The sequence below is a fragment of the Alternaria incomplexa genome (genome assembly GCF_024043165.1).
Source record: "Alternaria incomplexa strain BMP 0042 chromosome Unknown scaffold_7, whole genome shotgun sequence".
Classification (NCBI taxonomy): domain Eukaryota; kingdom Fungi; phylum Ascomycota; class Dothideomycetes; order Pleosporales; family Pleosporaceae; genus Alternaria; species Alternaria incomplexa.
The window spans coordinates 157,482-177,948 of record NW_026249856.1 but is presented as its reverse complement, the minus strand read 5'-3'; the positions used below and the strand labels follow the sequence as shown (position 1 = coordinate 177,948).

Here is a 20,467-nt window from a genome sequence, read left to right as displayed (position 1 = left end):
TAGACAGGAACATTTGCATCATGTTTCTTTGGGGTTCAATTGATACTGAATATACCCATATCCACACGTAACCCCATGACCACCATATTACTTTGTCTTTCGTCTATTCACTCTTCACCTCAGCTTTTCCCTTGTAGAAAGCAACATAACCCTTGATATTGTTCATGCTTTCCAATGGCTCCGGGTAGTACCACGCTGCATCTTTTACTTCCGTCTTGTTGGCTGTGACGGTGTAGTAGCTTGCGTCCCCCTTATAAGGGCAGTGCGTCTTGGTTGAAGTGGGGCTGAAGTGGTTGCTCTTAATGGTGTCGGGTGGGAACTGGCATGGATCAGATGGATTGAAGGGGCTTATTATGGGCAAGAAAGGAGGAGGGTTGATTACGTAGATGTTTCCGTCGACGACTTCGTAGGAGTCGGTCTCGGCTACTAGGATGCCGTTTACGGTTGCGGTTGCGTGGGGCATGGTTTATATAGATTTCAGTGTTTGGAGAAAGGAATGGTATTAGATTCACGGGTAGTTCCTGAATACTGGAAAGTTTAGAGAGATGAGTATCGTTGTACTGTTGTGTAGTGGACTACTAGGTGAGGGGGATGTCTATCGATAAGCAAAGGAGCGGGGTGAATGCATGTCATCATCATTCCAAGATTGTCTCTTGTAAATTGAGCTTACTGTTCGCGATCCAGAATGACATTCTTCCGGTCCCGAGCTACATATTCACAAGATGTTTTTTAGAGGGTCTGATTTTGTTGTATGCTTAGAAGAGCGCACCTGTTGAGCAAGTCCGGTATAAGCGATTAGCGAAATCGATTAGAGCATGCAGCTAAGTGCATACTATGTGTATGTGTAACGGAGCACTAGAATCTCAAGATGAGTTCAGGGAAGCATGCATGGATCATGCTGGCGAAATAGCTCCTGCCAAGTCCACAAGCAGCGTAGGTAGCATTCAACATTTCGTGGGGCAGGAACGGATGGTCATGTCCAGCACTGAGATGGCAAATATTAAAACACGAATTTAGATATCCCTCGTTTCACGTCCTGCCAGATCCTGTATTTGAGTCATCCATAGGGTGCACGGGTGGCGCGTGTCGTTTCGGGCGATGTAGGATGATGACTATTTACCACAACCCTGGGCAGGCGGGTCCGCAAAACCAGGAATTCCGTCGGTCTACGAGGCCAGTATGCAGGTCGCTGAGGCTCAGGGACATGCGGCTCGGCTAAAAGGCACTTGAAGCCACCATGTGTGCGTCCGCGGTACCGGATGCGGGTGCTCACTGCAAAAGTGCATGCCGATGGCTGGCCACCGGAGTCGGTGCCGAGCCGAGGAATGGCGAGGCCATAACTTGTTGAGCTGAGCAATGGGGGCGCAAGGGATTGAGAATGCAATGAGGCATTTTGCACTCTATGTGATGATGTGTATGACTGGACGTGGAGGTGAAGGTTTGGGTGCAGCCACAAGAGCATCAGCACAATCCCAACGAAAGCGTGGGAGTAGCGGGTGATCGGCCTCGAGAACTAATGGTAGCTGTCCTGGCGCTCGAAATAATTCGCGTGTGGGCGTGGGCAGGGCAGGGCGGGCTTTAATTGGAACAAGGCTTATCTTTCGGCGCAGAAGCAAAGACCCCTGCGAGCGAGGCGTCTTGGTAGGGTGTTCGTCATCGCTAAGAAAAAGTTGACTCCCGCGCTCCGACGAGACATCCTCACCATCCCTTCGCTCGCCTCCCTACCACCCGCACCCAGCCATTGACTCCGTGAAGCTCTCCCGCAGCTTCCACCATTGCAATGGCACCCAACATGAGGCCGCTCGCCGCTGCCAATGTGCTTTCGCAGGTTCAGCTGGCTGGACGCAGGACCTTCACCACCCAGCGCCCGTCGCTTATCGCCAACAGAGCGCGCTGGACGCCCCGGCCCACGCAGTACCAGATTGCCCTCCGCCAGTCTGTCCGCCAGCAGTCGAGCAGCGCGCCCAAGCCCAAGGCCAAGAGGTTCCGCCTCCTGCGCTGGACCTGGCGCCTCACGTACCTCTCTGCCATCGCCGGCCTGGGATACGTCGGATACGGCATCTACGAGACTCGCAACCCCGCCGACCAGCCGCCGCCTGACCCAAGCAAGAAGACGCTCGTCGTCCTCGGTGAGTAGCGACGAATGACCCAGCACGCATCGAATGCATCTGACACGCGACAGGTACCGGCTGGGGCTCCGTCTCTCTGCTGAAGAAGCTCGACACGGAAAACTACAATGTCATCGTCGTCTCCCCGCGCAACTACTTCCTCTTCACCCCCCTCCTGCCCTCATGCACTGTCGGCACCATCGAGCACCGCTCCATCATGGAGCCCATCCGCAACTTCTTGCGCCACAAGAAGGCCCAGGTCAAATACTACGAAGCCGAAGCCACCAAGATCGACTACGAGAAGAAGGTCGTCTACATCAGCGACGACTCCGACATCAAGGGCGACGTCTCCCAGACCGAGGTGCCCTTTGACATGCTCGTCGTTGGTGTTGGTGCTGAGAACGCCACTTTCGGTGCGTCATCCGCCCATTCTCACCCGAACTCAGCTAACATGGAACAGGTATCCCCGGTGTTAAGGAAAACGGTCTCTTCCTGAAGGAGGTCGGCGACGCCCAGCGCATCCGAAACCGTATCATGGACTGCTGCGAGACTGCTACCTTCAAGGACCAGTCTGACGAGGAGAAGAAGCGCCTGCTGCACATGGTCGTTGTCGGAGGTGGACCTACCGGTGTCGAGTTTGCCGGTGAACTTCAGGACTTCTTCCACTCCGATCTGAAGAAGTGGCTTCCCGAGATCCAGGATAACTTCCACGTCACCCTCGTCGAGGCCCTCCCCAATGTCCTTCCCATGTTCTCCAAGCAGCTCATCGACTACACCGAGAAGACTTTCAAGGAGGAGACCATCACCATCCGCACAAAGACCATGGTCAAGAACGTCACACCCAAGTTCATCGAGGCTGAGTCGACTGGCCCCGACGGCAAGAAGCAGCTCGAGAAGATCCCCTATGGTCTCCTTGTCTGGGCCACCGGTAACGCTCTCCGACCCATCGTCAAGGACCTCATCAACCAGATCCCCGCACAGAAGGACTCCCGCCGCGGTCTCGCCGTAAATGAGTACCTCGTCGTCAAGGGTACTGAGAACGTATGGGCCGTCGGTGACTGCGCTGTTGCCAACTACGCTCCCACTGCCCAGGTCGCTGCTCAGGAAGGTGCTTTCCTCGCCCGCATGTTCAACAACATGGCCAAGACCTCCGAGATTGAGGGTGAGCTTGCTGAGCTCTCCGTCGCCCAGGAGAAGGCACCCGGCAAGGAGGCCCGTGACAAGGTCTTCGGCGAGATCAAGGCTCTGCAGCAGAGGCTGAGGAGGATCAAATCCATCGGTCCCTTTGAGTACTCTCACCAGGGTTCGCTCGCCTACATTGGTTCTGAGAAGGCCGTTGCCGACATCTCGTGGTTCTCCGGCAACATCGCTTCCGGTGGTACCATCACCTACATCTTCTGGCGCTCCGCCTACCTCAGCATGTGCTTCAGCACCCGCAACAGGATATTGGTCATGCTCGACTGGGCCAAGGCCAAGTGCTTCGGTCGCGATGTCTCGCGTGTCTAAACGCCTCTCCCTCCAAATGGCGTTACCCCTTCCCATCCTTTTCTAGAGATTCCCTAAAAGTTCGACTTCCTGAAGGGCAAGCGCTTATCCACGGCGTTTCCTATGTACACCACACACACACACACCTCCCGGCTTCTTCTGTACGATTACTCGTCACGTTTTGTATAAGGGTGTGATACCTCGCAGCAGTAGGGCGGCTCTTCGGGTTTTCGGTCTGGTCACATGTTCTTGTTACTAGTCGAGCTCGGCGTTTTGGTGCTCTTTTTTCCCTTTTGCCAGAGTCAGAGGCGGGTTAGACTTGGTTGCTTTCTTTGGACAATCGTAGATAGATAGGAACCTTTATGAAACAGCGGAAGATCAACTGCAGTATTACTACGTTACAGCTATTGTTCTCTACCATCTATCTGAACACTGGCTTCGTGTTAGCTCGGTGATTGTTTTGCAAGCCGCTTGTGAAGTAGAATTGTTGTGGTAAGAATATTGATCATTTCGTAAGCTAATATGTATAAGCTTTAAGGCCGAAGTTCCCAAACGCCCATCGTAGATGCAAGATGCCACGCACTCAAGAAATCCATCGATCGCCGCAAATGCAACGAATCCACTACCTAGGACTACCCACGGCGCCATAGCTCCTCGGACTTGCATGTCTGCTCGTCCCCAGAAGTGCCCTCGCCTCATCCAATGCGCTGCCCCTACCCTTGATGGGAATACTCTTGCTCGAACTACTTCCAGCTGTACTAGCCGGACTGGTATCCCTCGGAGAATCCATCGGCGTATTCGCACGGCTCACATTCGGCGTAGCAGCTACACTGACAGCAGGAGCCCATCCCCTCATCCACCCGCTCACACGACGCCAATGCATACTCCTGCGCACCAGCTTACCGTGGTCGTCGACGGTGATGATGACTTCGTCGTCGCGGGGCGTTGGCGATCGGCCCCGGGGTGTGGCGTCGCCAAAATGCCAGAATTGCAGACCGACTGCTGCGTCCATGAGGAGCACGCCTGCTGCGCCAAGGAAGAAGGGTGCGGCGCGTAGGACCCAGTCTGCTCTTACACTACCTTGGGGGTCGACCCAGCCGGAGCCTTCGCCTGGCGCGTAGTCATACCATGCGCAGGGGTTTGTAAGGAGAGAACTCGAGTAGAAGAGGTTACCGAAGAAGGCTGCTGCGAAGAGGGTGGGAGACAGACCGGCTGTCGATTTGCGGACCTGGTTCATGTAGAGTTGGGGGAGGCGCGATCCGAGGTATAGGAACGTGCTCATCCATGAGAAGACTTTGCCGGCGGTTTCCGAGGCACTGGGCGAGCTGGTCGCGGTAGTTGTGTAAGCGGAAAGGCTGCGAGCGCGGGCGAGGCCTGGCGCGAAAGGACTTATCGGTGTTGCGGTAGTAGGGTTGGCGAGTACTGCGATCATGAGAGTGATGTATAGTACGGTCTTGGGCGAGGGCATAGGTGAGCTCGAGGCTGCTATGCGCACCTTGGGGTTGGGTGATGCGCCTGACGGAGATGTACTCTGCCATGATTCCTTCGTAGGCATGGGCGAGCGCGCAAAGTTGGGTATCTTAAAGGTTTCCTTCGCGTTCGAGCGCGGTACGTCTTTGGCCGCGCTGTCCTGTGTAATGTTCTTCCTATCGCTTGAATCTTGCGGTGACTTTGGCGGGCTAGACGCGTTGTTCGTACCGCCTATGCTCATCCCATCCAGAACCTGATGCATGGCAGAGCCTCCACCACCTGAACCGCTGCCAGCTGAGCTGCTCCATCGGCCCCAGATCGGCCTCAGCGGCCGTCCGTGGTGCAACAGCTCGTACCACACCCACTGGCCACACAGGCAGCAGTCAACGAAGACGTAGTAGCCTGCGATTATGACTTGCCATGACGCCTGCCCGGTGAACAGGCAGCCCAGCAGGTTCGTCACATCACCCAGGAGCCATTCCGTCAAAAAGAACGCGCTCAGTCCAGATGTTGACTTCAGCTTATGGTTCTTGTATATTTGTGGTAGCTGTGCGAACAGCCATGATATGATGCTGCACGTACCGAGCAATGTCGAGACGAGCGCGAGGTTCGTAGGTACGCAGGTGTGCAATGCCGCCGAGAGATGATAGAGGAACTCGTTCGCAGGTTCGCAGGTCGGTGGTAATGTGGGTTTAGCTATGTGTAGGGGGGATAGGTATGGAGGCATGGTGCCATAGGTCGAATTCGAGGGTTCGATGGGAAGGAACGACGCAGCTTCCTGGACAGTGACTGCCGTAGAGATTCAACCGGAACTCCAACGCGCGTGGTCCCGGATGCTTCTTGCTTCTTCCTCACGTCTCGGTAGCGCAGGCTGGGTGGTCAGGCGCTGATTCGGGCTCTTGGTACAGCCACAGAGGCGTGGATGCAACCTCGTATACGACGCACGCGTAACGTCGGTGTCAGAATTGAAGTACAGGCCGAGCGACCGCCCTTCAAGAGATATGTATAAGTTGTCGCGTGAGAGTCGCTGTCCCAAAGCTCGGCGCTGTGACGTCGTTGAACCGGTCAGTTGCTGATAAGACTCGGCGTGCAGAAACGGAGGTTATGACAGCCACGAGAAGCGCGGGATGCAGGCAATGGAAGAGGAAGAGTAGAAGAAAAGACACGAGACGTCAGAGCAGTGTGACAGAAGACATACAGCAGCTCACGGCCGTCAACAGTCATCCACCCCAGCCAACCGCAGGCTCCCAAAAGGAAGCATCTCCACATGCTAGAGGATCCCCCGGCGGGCTCGCATGACCGATGCTAGGCCAAGCGATATCCGTTGCGGCTAGGCCTGCCATGACGGGAGCAGTGTGACTTGGGCGGGTGGGATGCTATGAGTGATTGATAAGAGTTGCTTATCTCGAGGGCAAGGGCGTGCACGCGCATTATGCTAGCGCACATGTCTCCGAGCTGCTTGCCGCCGTTCGCGGGCCTTGGCGGCGACCATCAGGCTGGCACGTCACGCGGAAGGGACACCGGCTGGATCTCGCAGCACCAATCTGGCATCGCGAGATCTACGCACATCACAGATCGATCAACTTCAATATGGGGTCGGCCTATAGCGCGCCAGCTGTAATGACGATGCATGCCTATCTGCCCCTCCTCTCCGCCATCGGATGGGTCCGTCGCTTCGGCCTCCAAGCCTCAACTAATACACTGCACTAAGATCTGCCTCGAAACGTAACAGAAACCCACCATGAGTGAGGCTGGACCTGAGGGCATCGTGGTGTCTCCAGCTTCTGGAACCTGCATATCGATAAGAGCGAACCAGACTGGAGTGTTACCGAGACCACAATGTGATACGAAGTTTAATTATCATTATAGGAAGTAATCAACGTGCACATCGCTGAGATGTCCGCATCAAGGTAAGTATCGCGACCTGCGACCCCCAATATCTAAACCACGTCACCGCCATTCTCGACCCTGGCGTACCTTCCCTCCTTCTGCGCCTTCCACCTTGGACTGCGATCCGTCAGCACGACTCAGCATGCGACGGCCGAGTGCACCTACTAGAAGAAGTTCCTGAAGGCCACAATACCCGCTGTCATGGCCGCGTATCCTCCAAGCAGCCTCGACCAGTTGCCTTCCTGTCCGACGGTCAACGCAACGAGGTCATATACCAAGCAGCCGCCGAAGATCCAGTCGCTCATGCTTGCCGCCGCAGCGAAGCCAACACCGGTAGCCACCTGCACCAGCGAACTGGGCTCTACACCTACAAAGTAGGCTGCAGATGTGTTGTGAAGGAGATCCAGTACACCGATACCCGCGAATGTCTTCGAGACAATGTGGGTGAGGAGGTTGGGTGTTGATCGCGTGTCGAGCGGCTCAAGCGCTGTAGCGATGTAACCGACTTGTGCCAGTGTGTTGATGATGACGAAGATGTTCGATGTCTCTAGGTTGTTCGAGTTCCAGAAGAACATCCAAGCTGTCGCATACGTCAGTATACATCCTACACCACCACGTGGTACTTCAATAATACGTACTTCCAATGCAAAAGTTGCCCAGACTGTAAACCCAAGCAAACTTGTTCATCATCGCACACTCTTGCGCATTACCGTCTTGCTTCCATAGCTTCCACAACCAGACCAGCTGGAAGATTTGCTGTGGGAAGAAGAATGCGCCAATGAAGTATGGGTACGGGCTGAAAGCGGCAAGATTCCGGTTATGGATATCCATCATGTTGGGCGACGAGAAGATGCCATATTGTTGCAGAGCAAAGTCGTAGATGAAGGATGCCGGCGCAAGGTAGCGCACCGTGGATTGTGTGTTGCCCATACTGGAGGCTGTGATGGGGTTCGAAGTTGTAGTGGGAATGCACGTAGTGTCACGTGTACGAATGCGATGCAGCGAAATGGGATTGTAGATGTAGGATGAGATTCAGCAAGAAATCGTGGTATGCCATTGTCTTTGTACGGTCTCGCGTCGCGTCTGTCGTCAATCGAAGACGTCATCCCATAATACGCGATCTCAGGGTCCAGCTCCCGATGCAGCACGAACATCATCGCCATCATCGTGATGTCGGTACACGGCGGAACATTTCTCTCCGACTGCTAGCAAACCAACAACTGCAGCCGCTTGGACATTTCGTATTGTCTCGGCTTCGGAGTTCCTCTGTCAGAATCTCCGACAATCCTTGTGTTGTAAATACAAAATCTTCATTCTCTTGCTCAGCTAGTGTTTACCCATTCTAATCCATTTCGTTCGCTCAAAAGCCGCAGATAGTTCGCCCTATACGCCTTGCGCCAGGGCTTGTTGTGCGTCGCGTATACGCGTTGCAGCTTTGGTGTTTTAGCTCTCCAATCGCCCTGGAAAAAGTCGTCTAGCAACGGTATCAATTCCTTCGGGCTCCCGAACTCGAGAAGATCATCATGGACCAAGCACAGCTCCTGCAAGCTCGATGGCATGATTTCCTCGATTCGGGGCCAAAGGGAAGCCTCACCGCCTAGTAACATGACAGGCGAGACGTGGAGAGAGGAGAGAACGGGATAGTCCCGAAAATCGTATTTCCCGTAGACGTTCACGGGCCCTGGCGAATGCGTTTGACAGAAGAATCGAAAATGAACCAAAGTGCTCTTAACACTGTTTAGGGCGGCGCTGAGCGATGCGCGATCCACGGTGATGAACGCCTCATCCCAAGCCCAGTATTCGTAGTCCAAAATCTTCAGAGCTGGTGTGCAGGACAACAGTTTAGCGAGTGTGTTTGGTTTCACGGAAGACTCGCCAAGTCTCAACGTCGTTAACGTTGAGCAGACAGGTAGAGATGTTGCTTTCTGGAAACCTGCCTGGGCAATCTCATCCATTAAGCTCATTTCAATCTTCTGGATGTTCGGACACCAAAAGAAAGCCCAATATCCCCTCCAATCCAAATGTGGGTGTAGATGCTTGATCCGACTCCACCTATGCCACCGATGATCCTCCTTAACATAACCGCTATACCCACGGCCGAGATGAATGTTTCGAAGCTTGCGACAACCGAGAGCTTGTGACTCCGCACCACCAGAGCGCAGCTTCCACAAGATTTCAGGGATGTACACTACGTCGCTGCCGATGTGAAACCCTAGATCGAGTGAGACAAGATTGGGACACATCCACACGAGCAGCGCTATGGTAGCATCCAAATCGTACATTAGGATAGCTTCATACCAAGAACGGCCGCTGACTGCAAAAGCATCTCCGCGTCCTTTATGGTGCCACTCCAACCCTGCATTCCGTACGGCGTTCAGGGCCAGTCGCTGTTTCGCGTCCGTCCAAGTCGGGGCAGCTTTCGGTTTCCGCTTCTCCAAAGGCTCCCGTCTGCGTGGATCACGAAACCACTCGCCCCAACAACCCCCAAGCCCGGTAGTCTGCAGTCTGAGACTAGTGATCGATTGCGCGTAGGCGGGCTTCGCCAGGATTGTCTGCAGGAGAAAGTTGGGCCGGAAAACTCGGCGTTGCCACGCATGGTAATCAGGATGACTCAGCGGGCGAGTTGCATGACCGGCCTGCCATTGCATGTTGATGTTGCTATATAGATGCGCTATGGTCTTTGCGTGCAGGGCTTTGCAGGTACGAGAAAGGTTCGAGACGTCTTCGGACGGAGGAAGATAGCTGAGTACGATTTCGAGAAGCTCCTGTGGAAGCTCGAACAGCGGAGATGCGCACTTCGGGAACGACATGTTGAGTTGTTGGTAGTGCTGGATAGGTCTGAACCAGGACCAGGCCGCAGTCTGAGTCAAAGGTGCACTCTGTTGTTTCTGAGACGAGATGGCGGTATGAGGAAGCTGCGTCTCACAAGCTCGGAGTTAAGCATCGAGGTATCCACTTTAACGCCGAGGTTCGCAACTTACAACCTCACAGGTCTTCAATTCTCGCGTCTCTTTCACGACAACATCGCATCAACAGCGGATGCACAAACAACTCATACATCACCAGGGAGGGTGTCAGGTCATAATCATGTTGTCAATCTCAATAGTTTAGTGCTTCGAATTCCTCGCTATCTATCCAGCGACATCAGTCGACCTTGCAATCCGGCCCAGTATGCTGCAACCCGTCCCCAACGCTACCACATACATCAGGACCAACTATGAGGCCCGGCAAGCTTCAGTGAGCTTCCGGGTGACTAAAGATACCGACGGGAGCCTATGTAGCTGCTAAAAGGTATGTTAGCATTTTGTACAATACATGTCTGGGGGTATGTCTACCTCAAACCTGTGTCCGCGCTTGACGTCTCTTTGGGTTTTTCTTAGGTCGCCTCGTCAGGTCTCCACTCCAGAATGCAGGGCGGGCCTTCTTGCTCTCGACATTCTCAGTTGATGCGACCTCGGACTGCGAGAGACTACGCTTGTGGCCTCTCGGCTCGTCGTCGGTGGGAGTAGGATTAGCTGCAGGCGGAACGATGGTCTCATCCGATGGCTCGTCAGTGGGGACAGCGATATCAGCTTCAGACGTAACAGTGGTTCCATCCAAGGGCTCGTCGTTGGGGAAAGTAGTCTCGACTGCAGGCGCAACAACGGCTCCGCTCCATTGCGGGACGGTAAGCCCGGAAACGAAATACTGGTACTTGAGGTTGGCAATCTCTGCTTTGAGAACCTGGACCTGCGCCTGAGCTTCGATACAGGGGCCGTAATAGTCGTCGTAGTACTCAGGGGCCTCTTTCGGCTTGTCTTCGATATATTGGACGTTTGTGGCGTCCGAGTCGCCGGGGTCGATCTCTGCGATTTTCTCTTTCGCTTCCTCAAGATCTGCCTCCAACTCTTCGATCCGAAACTTGCGGGACTTGGACTTCTTGTGGTAATGCGCGATTGCCAGATCTTTGGCGGCCATCTTCAATTTCATATCGGCGAGCTGCTGGACGAGATCTGCGACGGAAGACATCTTGATATGGGCTCGTTGCGGGCGGGCGAGTGGCTGCAGGAAAGTTGCTGATGTGCGTTGGGTGGGATAAGTAGGCCTTGAAGAGGAGGATAGTAGGAAATAAGTAGATTTGTTTGAAACAAATACGACTTTGAAAAGGTGAGTGCGTGGAATATAGTCAGTGCGTATTTTCGCGATAATTTACGACGTCACTCAGGTAAACCAAACGGCCTTATCAGCGAATGATACAACGAGGTGGGAAGGAGAGGCCAATCAAACGCTCAAATACACCGACACCTGACCGTATGCTTTGCTGCCTACCCCTTCAGGGCTCTATTGGCGCTACCGACACCGAAAAAGGCAGTATCTCTACACGCTCCGCTCGACAAATGATCCATTTCTATTTGCTCAGCAACGATAAGCTCGATTTTGACTTGGGTGAGTCGTCACATATCCAGCAATCGCCGTCCGTGTCTTTCACTGACGTATCCGTAACGAGCTAGATCTGCCAAGGAACACACAAACTCTACAACTCCGCGCTTCATACTCTGTCACCACTACAGCCATCGCTATCTATCTTCTCACCTAAGGCTACATACTGCTCCACAAGCGCGACACGTCGTCACCTGCGATTCACGATGTCTTCTACCAAGCCTGACAACACCCCTACCGACAGCGACGACGGTACAGATACCACAACCCTTCCATTCTTCGGTCCGCCCACATTCAACGAGATTCGCGATCAGCTCAAAGCACAACTTTCAGAAAAAGGAAAGGATCATCTCGTCTTCGTTGCCGATTCCGCCAAACTCGAACACGACTGCCAAGCTGCGCTCGCGATCAACGCCGACCCCTCCACTCTCCATCATCATGAGGAACTCAAGCAAGCGCACCGGGATCTTCACCAGCGATTCCTCAGAGAGTGGATCGAGCTTTTGGAACAAAGTTGCGACATGGACAGAGAGGCGATAGCTCGTGTAGCGGAGGAGAAAGCTGGTCTAGTGGAGGGGATACAGAAAGAGAAGGCTGTAAAGAAGGAGTGGATGGCAACAACAGAGGCAGCAAAGAAGAGGAAGGAGGAGAGAGCGAGAGTCAAGGAAGAAAAGGCAAGAGCCAAGGAGGAAAGGAAGAAAGCAAGGCGCGAGGAGATAGCGATGATTGAGGAGCAAACAGCGAGATATTTAGAGCAGGCGAAAGAAGCAGAGAAGAAAACAGCAGTGTTTAAACGGATGAAAGCTGTTCTGAGGGTTGAGTCGGAGGCCCAGAAGATCGAGCGCGATGTTCAAGAAGCCAGGGAAGCTAAGCAAAACGCGGAAATTAGGAAGATCAAGGCGGAAACAAGGACGATCAAGAATGAGCTCTTAGAAATCTACTTGTACAGGTGGATTGAAGACCTTGACTAGTCAACTCGTGTATCTGAACGTTGCCTAGTAGGGAAAGAGTTGGCGATAAACGCTTCTTCACAAGATATTGTAGGCATACGTACAGAAAGGACCGATGATCGAACAGTTCATTCAATGAAATCGCTCGAGAATTGTTACGGTCACCCAACTCAACCAAGAGGGAAAACGCATGGGAGTGAGATAAGTCAGTATCGGCCTACAGGGCAACCATCGGCCAATGCTTGCTCAATGTGTTGTGATGTCTGCGTCCAGTGCCCTGTTGATGTAGAGTAAGACGTCGAGACTTGCCAGGTGCGGGCGGAGAAGACATAGGAAGGCTTCCAAAATTGCCCCGGTGCTTGAAGTTTGAGGCTAGCGTTGGCGCGGCGCTAATGCATCAATTATCCGTCGGTTTTTGCGGCGCCCAGGTTCTCTGCGCTTTAACCATCTTCTGCAACATGGAGCTACCATCGAGAACCGAGGAACGCGCTCGACAGCGAGTTTCGGCAGCCTGTGATGCATGCCGTACGAGGAAAGTTAAAGTACGCTAATGTGGTCCAATGCAGCTCGTATCCTGACGGCACACAGTGCGTTGCACCAATCGGCGAATCCAAATGCTCTGTCTGTTCTGAGCTCAACATCGAGTGTACGAGCATGCGATCACGGAAAAAGAGAGGCCCAAAAAATCGATATATCCAATCATTACGTGCGCGGCTGGATCGCAACGACACTTTGGCAACACCGAGCGCACCGAGCGCACCGAGCGCACCGAGCGCACCGAGCGCACCTGAGCAAGCCCGCCTGGATCTCATAGCACCATATGCGATCATCCACCAGGTCATGACTGACTGGTTCGAATGGATCCATCCGGTGGCACCGCTTCTTCATCATGACCTATTTATGCAAAGATTATCCGACGACAACGGCTCGACGCCATTCTTCTTACTGGTACTGTCGATATGTGCGGCCACCGTGGCCAGCGTTCGTAGACGGCGCCATCTGTACGGCAGTATGTCAGTAGAAGCGTGCCTGGAACTCGCCGAGCGTTTCGGGATCTGGAGCTTGACCAACAAGATCACATTAGAAAGAGCACTGGCATTGTACAACTTATCCATTGCCGTTAGCCATGAGCATGGCCTCGGTTCGCCGCTCACGTATCGGCTGTGTGCTGAAAGTTCGATCAGCGTCAAGTATCTCATCCATGAGAGTTTCGAGCAGATGTCATTCATGGATCAGCAAACTTTGAAGCGCCTCTATTGGTTGATCTATGCCAACCAGTGCACCTGCGATATGCATGGCAGACAATTACTGATCCTTCGTCATGCGCATGAGGCTTTTGGCCATCTACTTCCATTGGAGATCACCGATGAACAGCTACTAAGCGGCGCTGATGCAGGCTCAATGGAAAGCGCGGGGTCATCCGTCTCCTATATCCCCGGGCTCAACGCACTCTCCAGGCTATTCATGATCTGGCATTCCAGCCAAGCAATCACCACTCAATCCATGGACAATCTATACGACCAAATTATGCAAGCTCAGCGATTGCTTGAGGACCTGCCATCTGAGCTTACATGGCAACCGCCGCATCTGGGACAGTTCGCTTTCAACGTGCAGAAGGTCAATCTCAAGGTTACGCAACTGCACATCCGCTCAAATTTGCTAGAGCAGATGAACGCATTAGCTCAAGACCAGCACATGCGGGTCACTCCGGATGCTATCTTCAACGAGCGACATCGCGTGGTGAAGGAATTGCTCGACGTCCTATACAACATGCCAGAAGAGGTGTTTGACGCTAATGGATATAGCATTGTGCCGAAGATCAGAGATATAGGCGGCGCACTTCTTGATGAACTTCGAACCGGGTCTCAAGGGCCCAGTCTTCAGGCGAGTATCAATTTGGACAAGCTGCTAGCAAAGCTGGATAGTCTTGATCAGCGGATCACGGTGCAAGCAGCGATTGCCTGAGTCCAACCGCACCAGGGGTGACTAGAGTTCGTGTCGCATACATACTAGCAGATCGATTCTATTCGAATATCCACACTGTAGTTCATCCTCCACAGGCCACCGAGGCTCATTTATACTCATTCATGCTCCCGATGACGTCTTTTTAGCGCTGCGACAAGAGTACAATGATAGTAATACTTGAGGTAAACACCGCCCAGACTACCCAACGAACAGCCGGCTGACAACCTATCTACGGAGCTACATGAGCGCGCCGCTGACTATACGGCTCCCCGGACGTTTCTTGAGGCATTACCGGCCTACTCAAGAGTTTAAGATTGTGGCACCGTTGATTCAACGTAAGTGGTGAATGGGTTCTGAGTGTTATAGAGATTGAATGAAAACATACATAATGCAGCACCATATCTATCATATGCATGCCACGAGGTTCTATCAATAGTCATTCTCGCTCTCTTCGAGACTGTAGGCCCAACACTCAGCAATGCACGTATTGGCAGGGATAGTCACTACGATGGGGAAGCCTCCATAGTCTGGCTGCTCATTCGGCATGATGAGGAACTTGCCGCTTCTCGTCTCATCGCCCCCCAGAATCTTCAGTGTTGACAGCTCGCATGTCTCAGGGTCAACCTCCTTCTCTTCTGCATGCAGAATGCCCGTGAAAGTTGACGTGGGATTAGTACTCTTGAACGAGATACTGAAGCCCCATCCGACACAAAGGAACTTGCCTTCGCCTTGGTGCATGACCATACCCGCTCCAGGTCCCAGCTTACCGAAGACGAAGGCACGTTCTACAACAACTTCGAAGTCACCCATGATCTTTGTTTGCGGCTTCTCGCTGCTCTTCTGGCCATCGACGAACTCGTCGAAGAAGAACCCCATCATGTCTTCAGGGCGGTTTGCCTGTGCTTCGAGAATCTGCTTTCGCAGTGAATGCATTAGGCCATAGGGCTTTGTGAAAGCGCTTTCGGATGCCAGGAGAGAGTCGATACCGAACGGAGAGCAGCCTAGTGCAAGAAAATTGGCGTACGCGCTCCAGATACGTCGTGCACCCTTCTCTTCACGCCTTTGTTCCGGGATGAACAACGGCTGACCACCATGTCGATAGTTCTGGCATGTCATATCATAGTCGTGGAAGTACAGGTCTGGGCCGAGGAAATCAAGGCTAGGCGCGTTGAAGGAGTACACATCCATTGTGTGGGGCACTGGTCCGCCAGATGGATAGACACCAGGTCTGTGGCCTCCGCCAACCATCACTGATGTATCGGTCAAGTCCAGTTCAGCCGGGTTATCGAGGTTCAGCCAGGCATTGGCGTACATGGGGATCGGATATTCCGCTTTGCCGGCAGCAGCGACGTGATTGATGTACTTCGAAAATGCGTCTGCCATGAACATCTCATCGGCGTTAATGATGTCATTGGCGCCGAACAGCTCGGTCCATGATGTCTCGCCTGCTTTCGCTGTGGTGATGTCAAATCGTTTCTTGAACTCTGGGTGCAGTTCATGAGTCTTCGACTGAAGATGTTGGAGCAGTGCTTTCGGTACAGGCTCCTGGAATTTCGTTTCCGCGATCTTCGAGCGATCCCTAGAATCGCCCATCAACCCAGTCTCGTTCTGGACCTGCATCATGATAACAGTGCTATGCTGTCCATCGAATTCCTTCAGATGTCCCATGAGCTTCGCGAACGCCTTGGCGTCAGCCGTCCACGCCGCCTCGCAGAAAGGGCTTATGAGCTCGACCGTCCTTCTCTTGCCTCCTGCTTCTAGCGCATGCACTCTAGGGAACCTATTCACGTCCCTTTTCACCCACGCGGGTGCGTAAGTGCTGAGCGCATTCTTGAAGCTGCCAAACCAAAGTAGCACAAGTTTGATATTGTTTTGGCGCGCCGCCAAAATCACAGCGTCGAGGTTCGAGAAGTCAAATTGACCTTCTACTGGTTCGATCTGCTCCCATGACACTGAGCCGAGCAGCGTGTTGATGTGCATGTCGCGCACGTTCTGCCATATCTTTTCATCGGCCATGTATTTCGCGGAGCTGAGAGTGGAATTGTGTAGTTCAGCGCCGAGTATGAGGTAAGGTTCGCCATCAACGACAAGCTGGCTTGAGGTTCTGGTCTTGCGAAGGTGTGGAATTGACATTGTTGTTAGGAAACAGTCAACAAGCTGACGGCCGCGGTGAGTAAGGGCGCAAGATGATGTGGACGACAGAGATACGTGCTGGAGGGCGCGGGAGACGCATATTAATACCCTAGGTATGACGAATACCGGCCTACAGTACCATGTTGCTCGCAAGGTTGTCGGAGTTATTCTGCATGAATTGAAAGTATGCTCAAATGGCCTTGCTTCAACCGTAGTGTCCGCTCCTAGCTTGCGCGTGCAGATGCGGGCAACGCTAACGGAAAAATACACGAGTCATATATCCGCCGCCAACAACGCCGCCCAGATTGCTTCCAACTCACTCCTGACATCCTCGTGGCGCTCTCTGGACGACTAGTAACGCAGAGCTAAGCCAGTACCCCCACCACCACCATCATCAGAGTCTCCTGAACCCCCCTTCTTGTCATCGTCGTTCTTCTTGCACCGGAAGGCTCGCCGCCTCTTTGGTTTGGGCTTCGCGGGCTTGGAAGGATCAACCCTCGGGATATGTCCTGTGCGGACGATGTTGTCGTATACCTCCTCATCCTCGCGATGTGCTCTCAGACAGCTGGCTCGCTTGCATTCTCCAGTCTCGTAGTCCTTGCATTTGGCCCTTTTGCAAAGTCGCTTGAATGTGGTGCAGTTATTGCAAGGCTCTCCGGAGTCGCATCGGAGCTTGAGTTGATAGCAGTGTATGCACACGATGACGCGCGTGGTATCTTGAGAGCTGTAGAGCAATTAGCGGAATGGTTGTGGTATCGTGGCGACTACTTACTTGGCTTCATCGAAGGTCCGCTTGGTACCGTGGGTAGAGCCGGCAACGTTGTCTTCTGAGAGAGCGTGGGTGGTGTGGTCCAAGTAGTTTGCCGAAGACGAGGCGTCCAGACTTTCCGAATGGGAGGCCGAGAATGCCTTGTACATTCCTGGGTGATGGATTGGGGTGTCGGGTAGGTCAGACTTGAGCGCCTTGTCGTCAGTATGGACTGCTGTCATGTCGCCATCGCTGCTTCCACCGTCTTTGTCTTCACCATCTACCTCCAGGAACTTGCACTTGAGGACCAAGAGCTCGACGTCGCCTTCAAGGACCTTCCGCTTGCGGTCCGATTCCTTCAGATGCTTCCTGAGGTTGATGACTTCTTGATAGGTCGCACTGTGGGCCTCTTTCTCTCGGTTGTAGGCCTTGATGCTTTCCTGCAGCTCCTCCACGAGCGCCTGGATGCGTGGTGGGTCCATGATCGGGTCGGAATGGTAGGCAATGGGAGAGGATAGTGAGAGTCTGAGAATTTGGGGGTGAGCGCGTTTTGTCGTTGTGTGCGCTGGGTGTTTGCAGTGACTTGGGACTAACCTGTTTGGGAGCTAAGACTCCTCTCCCCTTCACTACTTACGCGGTTTCTGCGTCCTCTAGGCTCCAGCGCGCGAATTACTGGCATCACGTGAGCGATTGTTAGCGTGTTACTAGGAGTATATCATCTCGCTCTCCCCTGCCCTTCTTGCTCTCTTTTCCTTCTTCAGGAGAAACAGTCTCCGGCCCAGTTCGCACAGCAGAAACGGCGGATTTCGACAAGATTTACTCGACAAGTACCCCGACCAACTCAAGCGCATTCGAGCACTGCCAGAGCACCTGGTGCGCCTCGTCGCTACTTGTATGGATCCGCGCACAGTACGAGAACGACGAGCTGGTCATGATCGCGACCGTCCGGCGCAGTAGTCCGCTCCTCTCGTTGCTCAGAGCTACGTCATTTTGATGACATGCTCGATCCTGGACGAAATACTTACCAAGCATTCAGCAAATCCGGTGTTCTGGTAAAAATTAACGTTGGGGACGTTGGGTGTTTGGGTTGACATCTCTAGTAGATGACGTGAGCGTTCAGACCATCGTGGATCGCTTACCATTTTTTATCACCCTCTTACCAATGAGACAAGATCTTGAATGGAAGATGAGAAGCTTGGGACTGGCAATAACGGGTTCACTTACGGCCCACCTTTTCTTTTCATTGATATCCGCGCTTTATGCGTGGAATTGAGGAAGAGATAGAATATGTGCGTACTTGAGAGACCATTGGAAAGAAGGGAAGTGACCTCATCGTTCGTTGTAAGCTGTTGACGATGTTCATCGATTACAGAAGACGAGAAAGTAGACTTAAGAAAGGCAGATACTCTCAGAAGACTTTGATGAACTCACATACTTTTCACTGAGCGAATGGAAACGGCATCCTGCCGCGCACTCCTCATCGTGCCTTTTGATATGTTCGTGCGTCTATTGAGGTTTCTTATAGACGTCAAGCTGAGCTGTTGTGCTCCTTCCATAACCTAAAACATGTAGTCGTTTGGATATCTTGCTTCGAACTACGCAAACAAGGATCGCTTCCGTCGTCTTGCCGATGTTGTAATGAGAGCAATGTTTCAAGTGTTCTCCTGCGATCAATCAACTAAGATTCCCTGACATCGTAGTCAACCGATGTCTAAACTGATGATGACGGGTCCAAAGTGGCGTTGCGACCAGCGACAAGGCGATCATCTCAGACCCATCAGCTAAGCGGAAGGCAGTACAGTTTGAGCATGAACGAGATATGTTGAGAAGATTCGAGCTCGAGCTCGTCGAGACGGCTGTATGATAGGCGGAGGTGGATATCACGATGCACGCATGGTGTTGAGGTTCCAGCCAAGCGACCCCACCATTAGCCTTATCGCGCTCGTGTACACCTTCTGTGTTCGGCAACAACCCCGCCTACAACACCGAGCTGTCCCATCATGGCTGAACTACGGCGGAGATGGCCGCTGACGCGCAAATCGCCTGATCTTCGAGTCTCTCTTTCCATCGCGCGAGTGTGTGTTTATAGCAGCTGTTCTCCTGCACCCCATTCCAAGCTCGGACCGATACGACGCGACAAGGAGTGACGACATGGCGAACATCACATCAGCCGTCTCGCAGGATGATCTGGAGATTCCGGTACTTTACATTCATTCATGCTTTCCGGCCAGCACCTAACGCTGCTTAGCTCATCGACTTCTCCGTGTTCCTCTCAGGCGACGCAGATGCGAAGAAGCAAACCGCCGACGCCGTCCTCGAAGGCTTCCAGAACGCTGGCTTCATCTACCTCAAGAACCACGGCATATCCCCCTCGGCCGTATCCACAGTATTCTCGCACTCCGCCAAGTTCTTCGCGCGGCCAAAAGAGCAAAAAGACAAATTGGCATGGTACTCAGCTGCCGCCAACCGCGGCTATGTCACACAAGGGCGGGAGAAGCTGGTAGTGTTGGAAGAGACAGGCACAGAAGCGGAGATGCGCGCCTTGGTGCCAGATCTGAAGGAGAGCATGGAGATCGGACGCGACGACCAGCCTGAGATGCCGAACATGTGGCCGAGTGGAGACGACGACGCGACGCAGTTCAAGGAGCAGATGATGGGCTTCTTCGAGACGTGCAAGGACCTTCACATGCAGGTCATGCGCGCTATTGCGCTGGGCATGGGCATCGATGAGAAGTGGTTCGACGGCTTCACGGATGCGGGCGATAATACGCTGAGGCTGCTGCACTACCCGGGCGTGTCGAAGAGCATTTTCAAGAGGAACGATGGGCAGGAGCAGGTGCGCGCTGGAGAGCACAGCGACTACGGTATGGTGGTCATCACAACTCGGAAATAGAATTTGACTGACACGACGACAGGCTCTATAACCCTCCTCTTCCAAGACGCCCGCGGCGGTCTCCAGGTCCGCTCCCCCAAGGGCACTTTCGTCAACGCTACCCCCATCGCAGACACCATTGTCGTCAACGCTGGCGACTTACTAGCACGCTGGTCGAACGACACCATCAAGTCAACAAAGCATCGCGTCATGGAGCCACCGCCAAAGCCGGAGGATGCTGACAAGGACGAATACCCACCGCGATACTCGATAGCCTACTTCTGCAACCCGAACTACGACCGCAAGATCGAGGCCATACCAGGCACATACGAGAAGGGCAGGAATTACGAGGATGTTATGAGTGGGGATTATATCATTGGGCGGTTAACGGCGACGTATTGAGGGACGAAGCAATGTGATGAATTTG

At 53.3% G+C, this 20,467-nt stretch overlaps 10 protein-coding genes across 10 annotated transcripts; 4 read left to right on the top strand and 6 right to left on the bottom strand.

Moving 5' to 3' along the window:
• Positions 1-103: 103 nt before the first annotated feature.
• Positions 104-463, bottom strand: J4E90_005243 (uncharacterized protein; the record flags this gene model as incomplete). The annotated part of the gene is made up of 2 exons (XM_051434799.1): positions 104-319; positions 383-463. The coding sequence occupies 2 exons, from the start codon at positions 461-463 to the stop codon at positions 104-106; spliced, it is 297 nt and encodes a 98-aa protein (XP_051290823.1).
• A 1,317-nt stretch (positions 464-1,780) lies between these two features.
• On the top strand, positions 1,781-3,614 carry NDH2 (External alternative NADH-ubiquinone oxidoreductase mitochondrial; the record flags this gene model as incomplete). Its single annotated transcript, XM_051434798.1, has 3 exons — positions 1,781-2,129; positions 2,183-2,521; positions 2,569-3,614. 3 exons carry the CDS (start codon positions 1,781-1,783, stop codon positions 3,612-3,614), a joined length of 1,734 nt encoding a protein of 577 aa, XP_051290822.1.
• Positions 3,615-4,215: 601 nt separating this feature from the next.
• On the bottom strand, positions 4,216-5,790 carry J4E90_005241 (uncharacterized protein; the record flags this gene model as incomplete). The annotated part of the gene is made up of 1 exon (XM_051434797.1): positions 4,216-5,790. The coding sequence occupies one exon, from the start codon at positions 5,788-5,790 to the stop codon at positions 4,216-4,218; it is 1,575 nt and encodes a 524-aa protein (XP_051290821.1).
• A 1,327-nt stretch (positions 5,791-7,117) lies between these two features.
• On the bottom strand, positions 7,118-7,883 carry J4E90_005240 (uncharacterized protein; the record flags this gene model as incomplete). The annotated part of the gene is made up of 2 exons (XM_051434796.1): positions 7,118-7,533; positions 7,592-7,883. 2 exons carry the CDS (start codon positions 7,881-7,883, stop codon positions 7,118-7,120), a joined length of 708 nt encoding a protein of 235 aa, XP_051290820.1.
• Positions 7,884-10,289: 2,406 nt separating this feature from the next.
• On the bottom strand, positions 10,290-10,961 carry J4E90_005239 (uncharacterized protein; the record flags this gene model as incomplete). Its single annotated transcript, XM_051434795.1, has 1 exon — positions 10,290-10,961. One exon carries the CDS (start codon positions 10,959-10,961, stop codon positions 10,290-10,292), a length of 672 nt encoding a protein of 223 aa, XP_051290819.1.
• A 617-nt stretch (positions 10,962-11,578) lies between these two features.
• Positions 11,579-12,343, top strand: J4E90_005238 (uncharacterized protein; the record flags this gene model as incomplete). Its single annotated transcript, XM_051434794.1, has 1 exon — positions 11,579-12,343. The coding sequence occupies one exon, from the start codon at positions 11,579-11,581 to the stop codon at positions 12,341-12,343; it is 765 nt and encodes a 254-aa protein (XP_051290818.1).
• Positions 12,344-13,454: 1,111 nt separating this feature from the next.
• Positions 13,455-14,287, top strand: J4E90_005237 (uncharacterized protein; the record flags this gene model as incomplete). The annotated part of the gene is made up of 2 exons (XM_051434793.1): positions 13,455-13,463; positions 13,514-14,287. 2 exons carry the CDS (start codon positions 13,455-13,457, stop codon positions 14,285-14,287), a joined length of 783 nt encoding a protein of 260 aa, XP_051290817.1.
• Positions 14,288-14,716: 429 nt separating this feature from the next.
• J4E90_005236 (uncharacterized protein) lies at positions 14,717-16,420 on the bottom strand (the record flags this gene model as incomplete). The annotated part of the gene is made up of 1 exon (XM_051434792.1): positions 14,717-16,420. One exon carries the CDS (start codon positions 16,418-16,420, stop codon positions 14,717-14,719), a length of 1,704 nt encoding a protein of 567 aa, XP_051290816.1.
• A 351-nt stretch (positions 16,421-16,771) lies between these two features.
• On the bottom strand, positions 16,772-17,650 carry J4E90_005235 (uncharacterized protein; the record flags this gene model as incomplete). The annotated part of the gene is made up of 2 exons (XM_051434791.1): positions 16,772-17,144; positions 17,193-17,650. The coding sequence occupies 2 exons, from the start codon at positions 17,648-17,650 to the stop codon at positions 16,772-16,774; spliced, it is 831 nt and encodes a 276-aa protein (XP_051290815.1).
• Positions 17,651-19,319: 1,669 nt separating this feature from the next.
• J4E90_005234 (uncharacterized protein) lies at positions 19,320-20,442 on the top strand (the record flags this gene model as incomplete). Its single annotated transcript, XM_051434790.1, has 3 exons — positions 19,320-19,367; positions 19,417-20,032; positions 20,084-20,442. 3 exons carry the CDS (start codon positions 19,320-19,322, stop codon positions 20,440-20,442), a joined length of 1,023 nt encoding a protein of 340 aa, XP_051290814.1.
• Between the last annotated feature and the right edge of the window lie 25 nt (positions 20,443-20,467).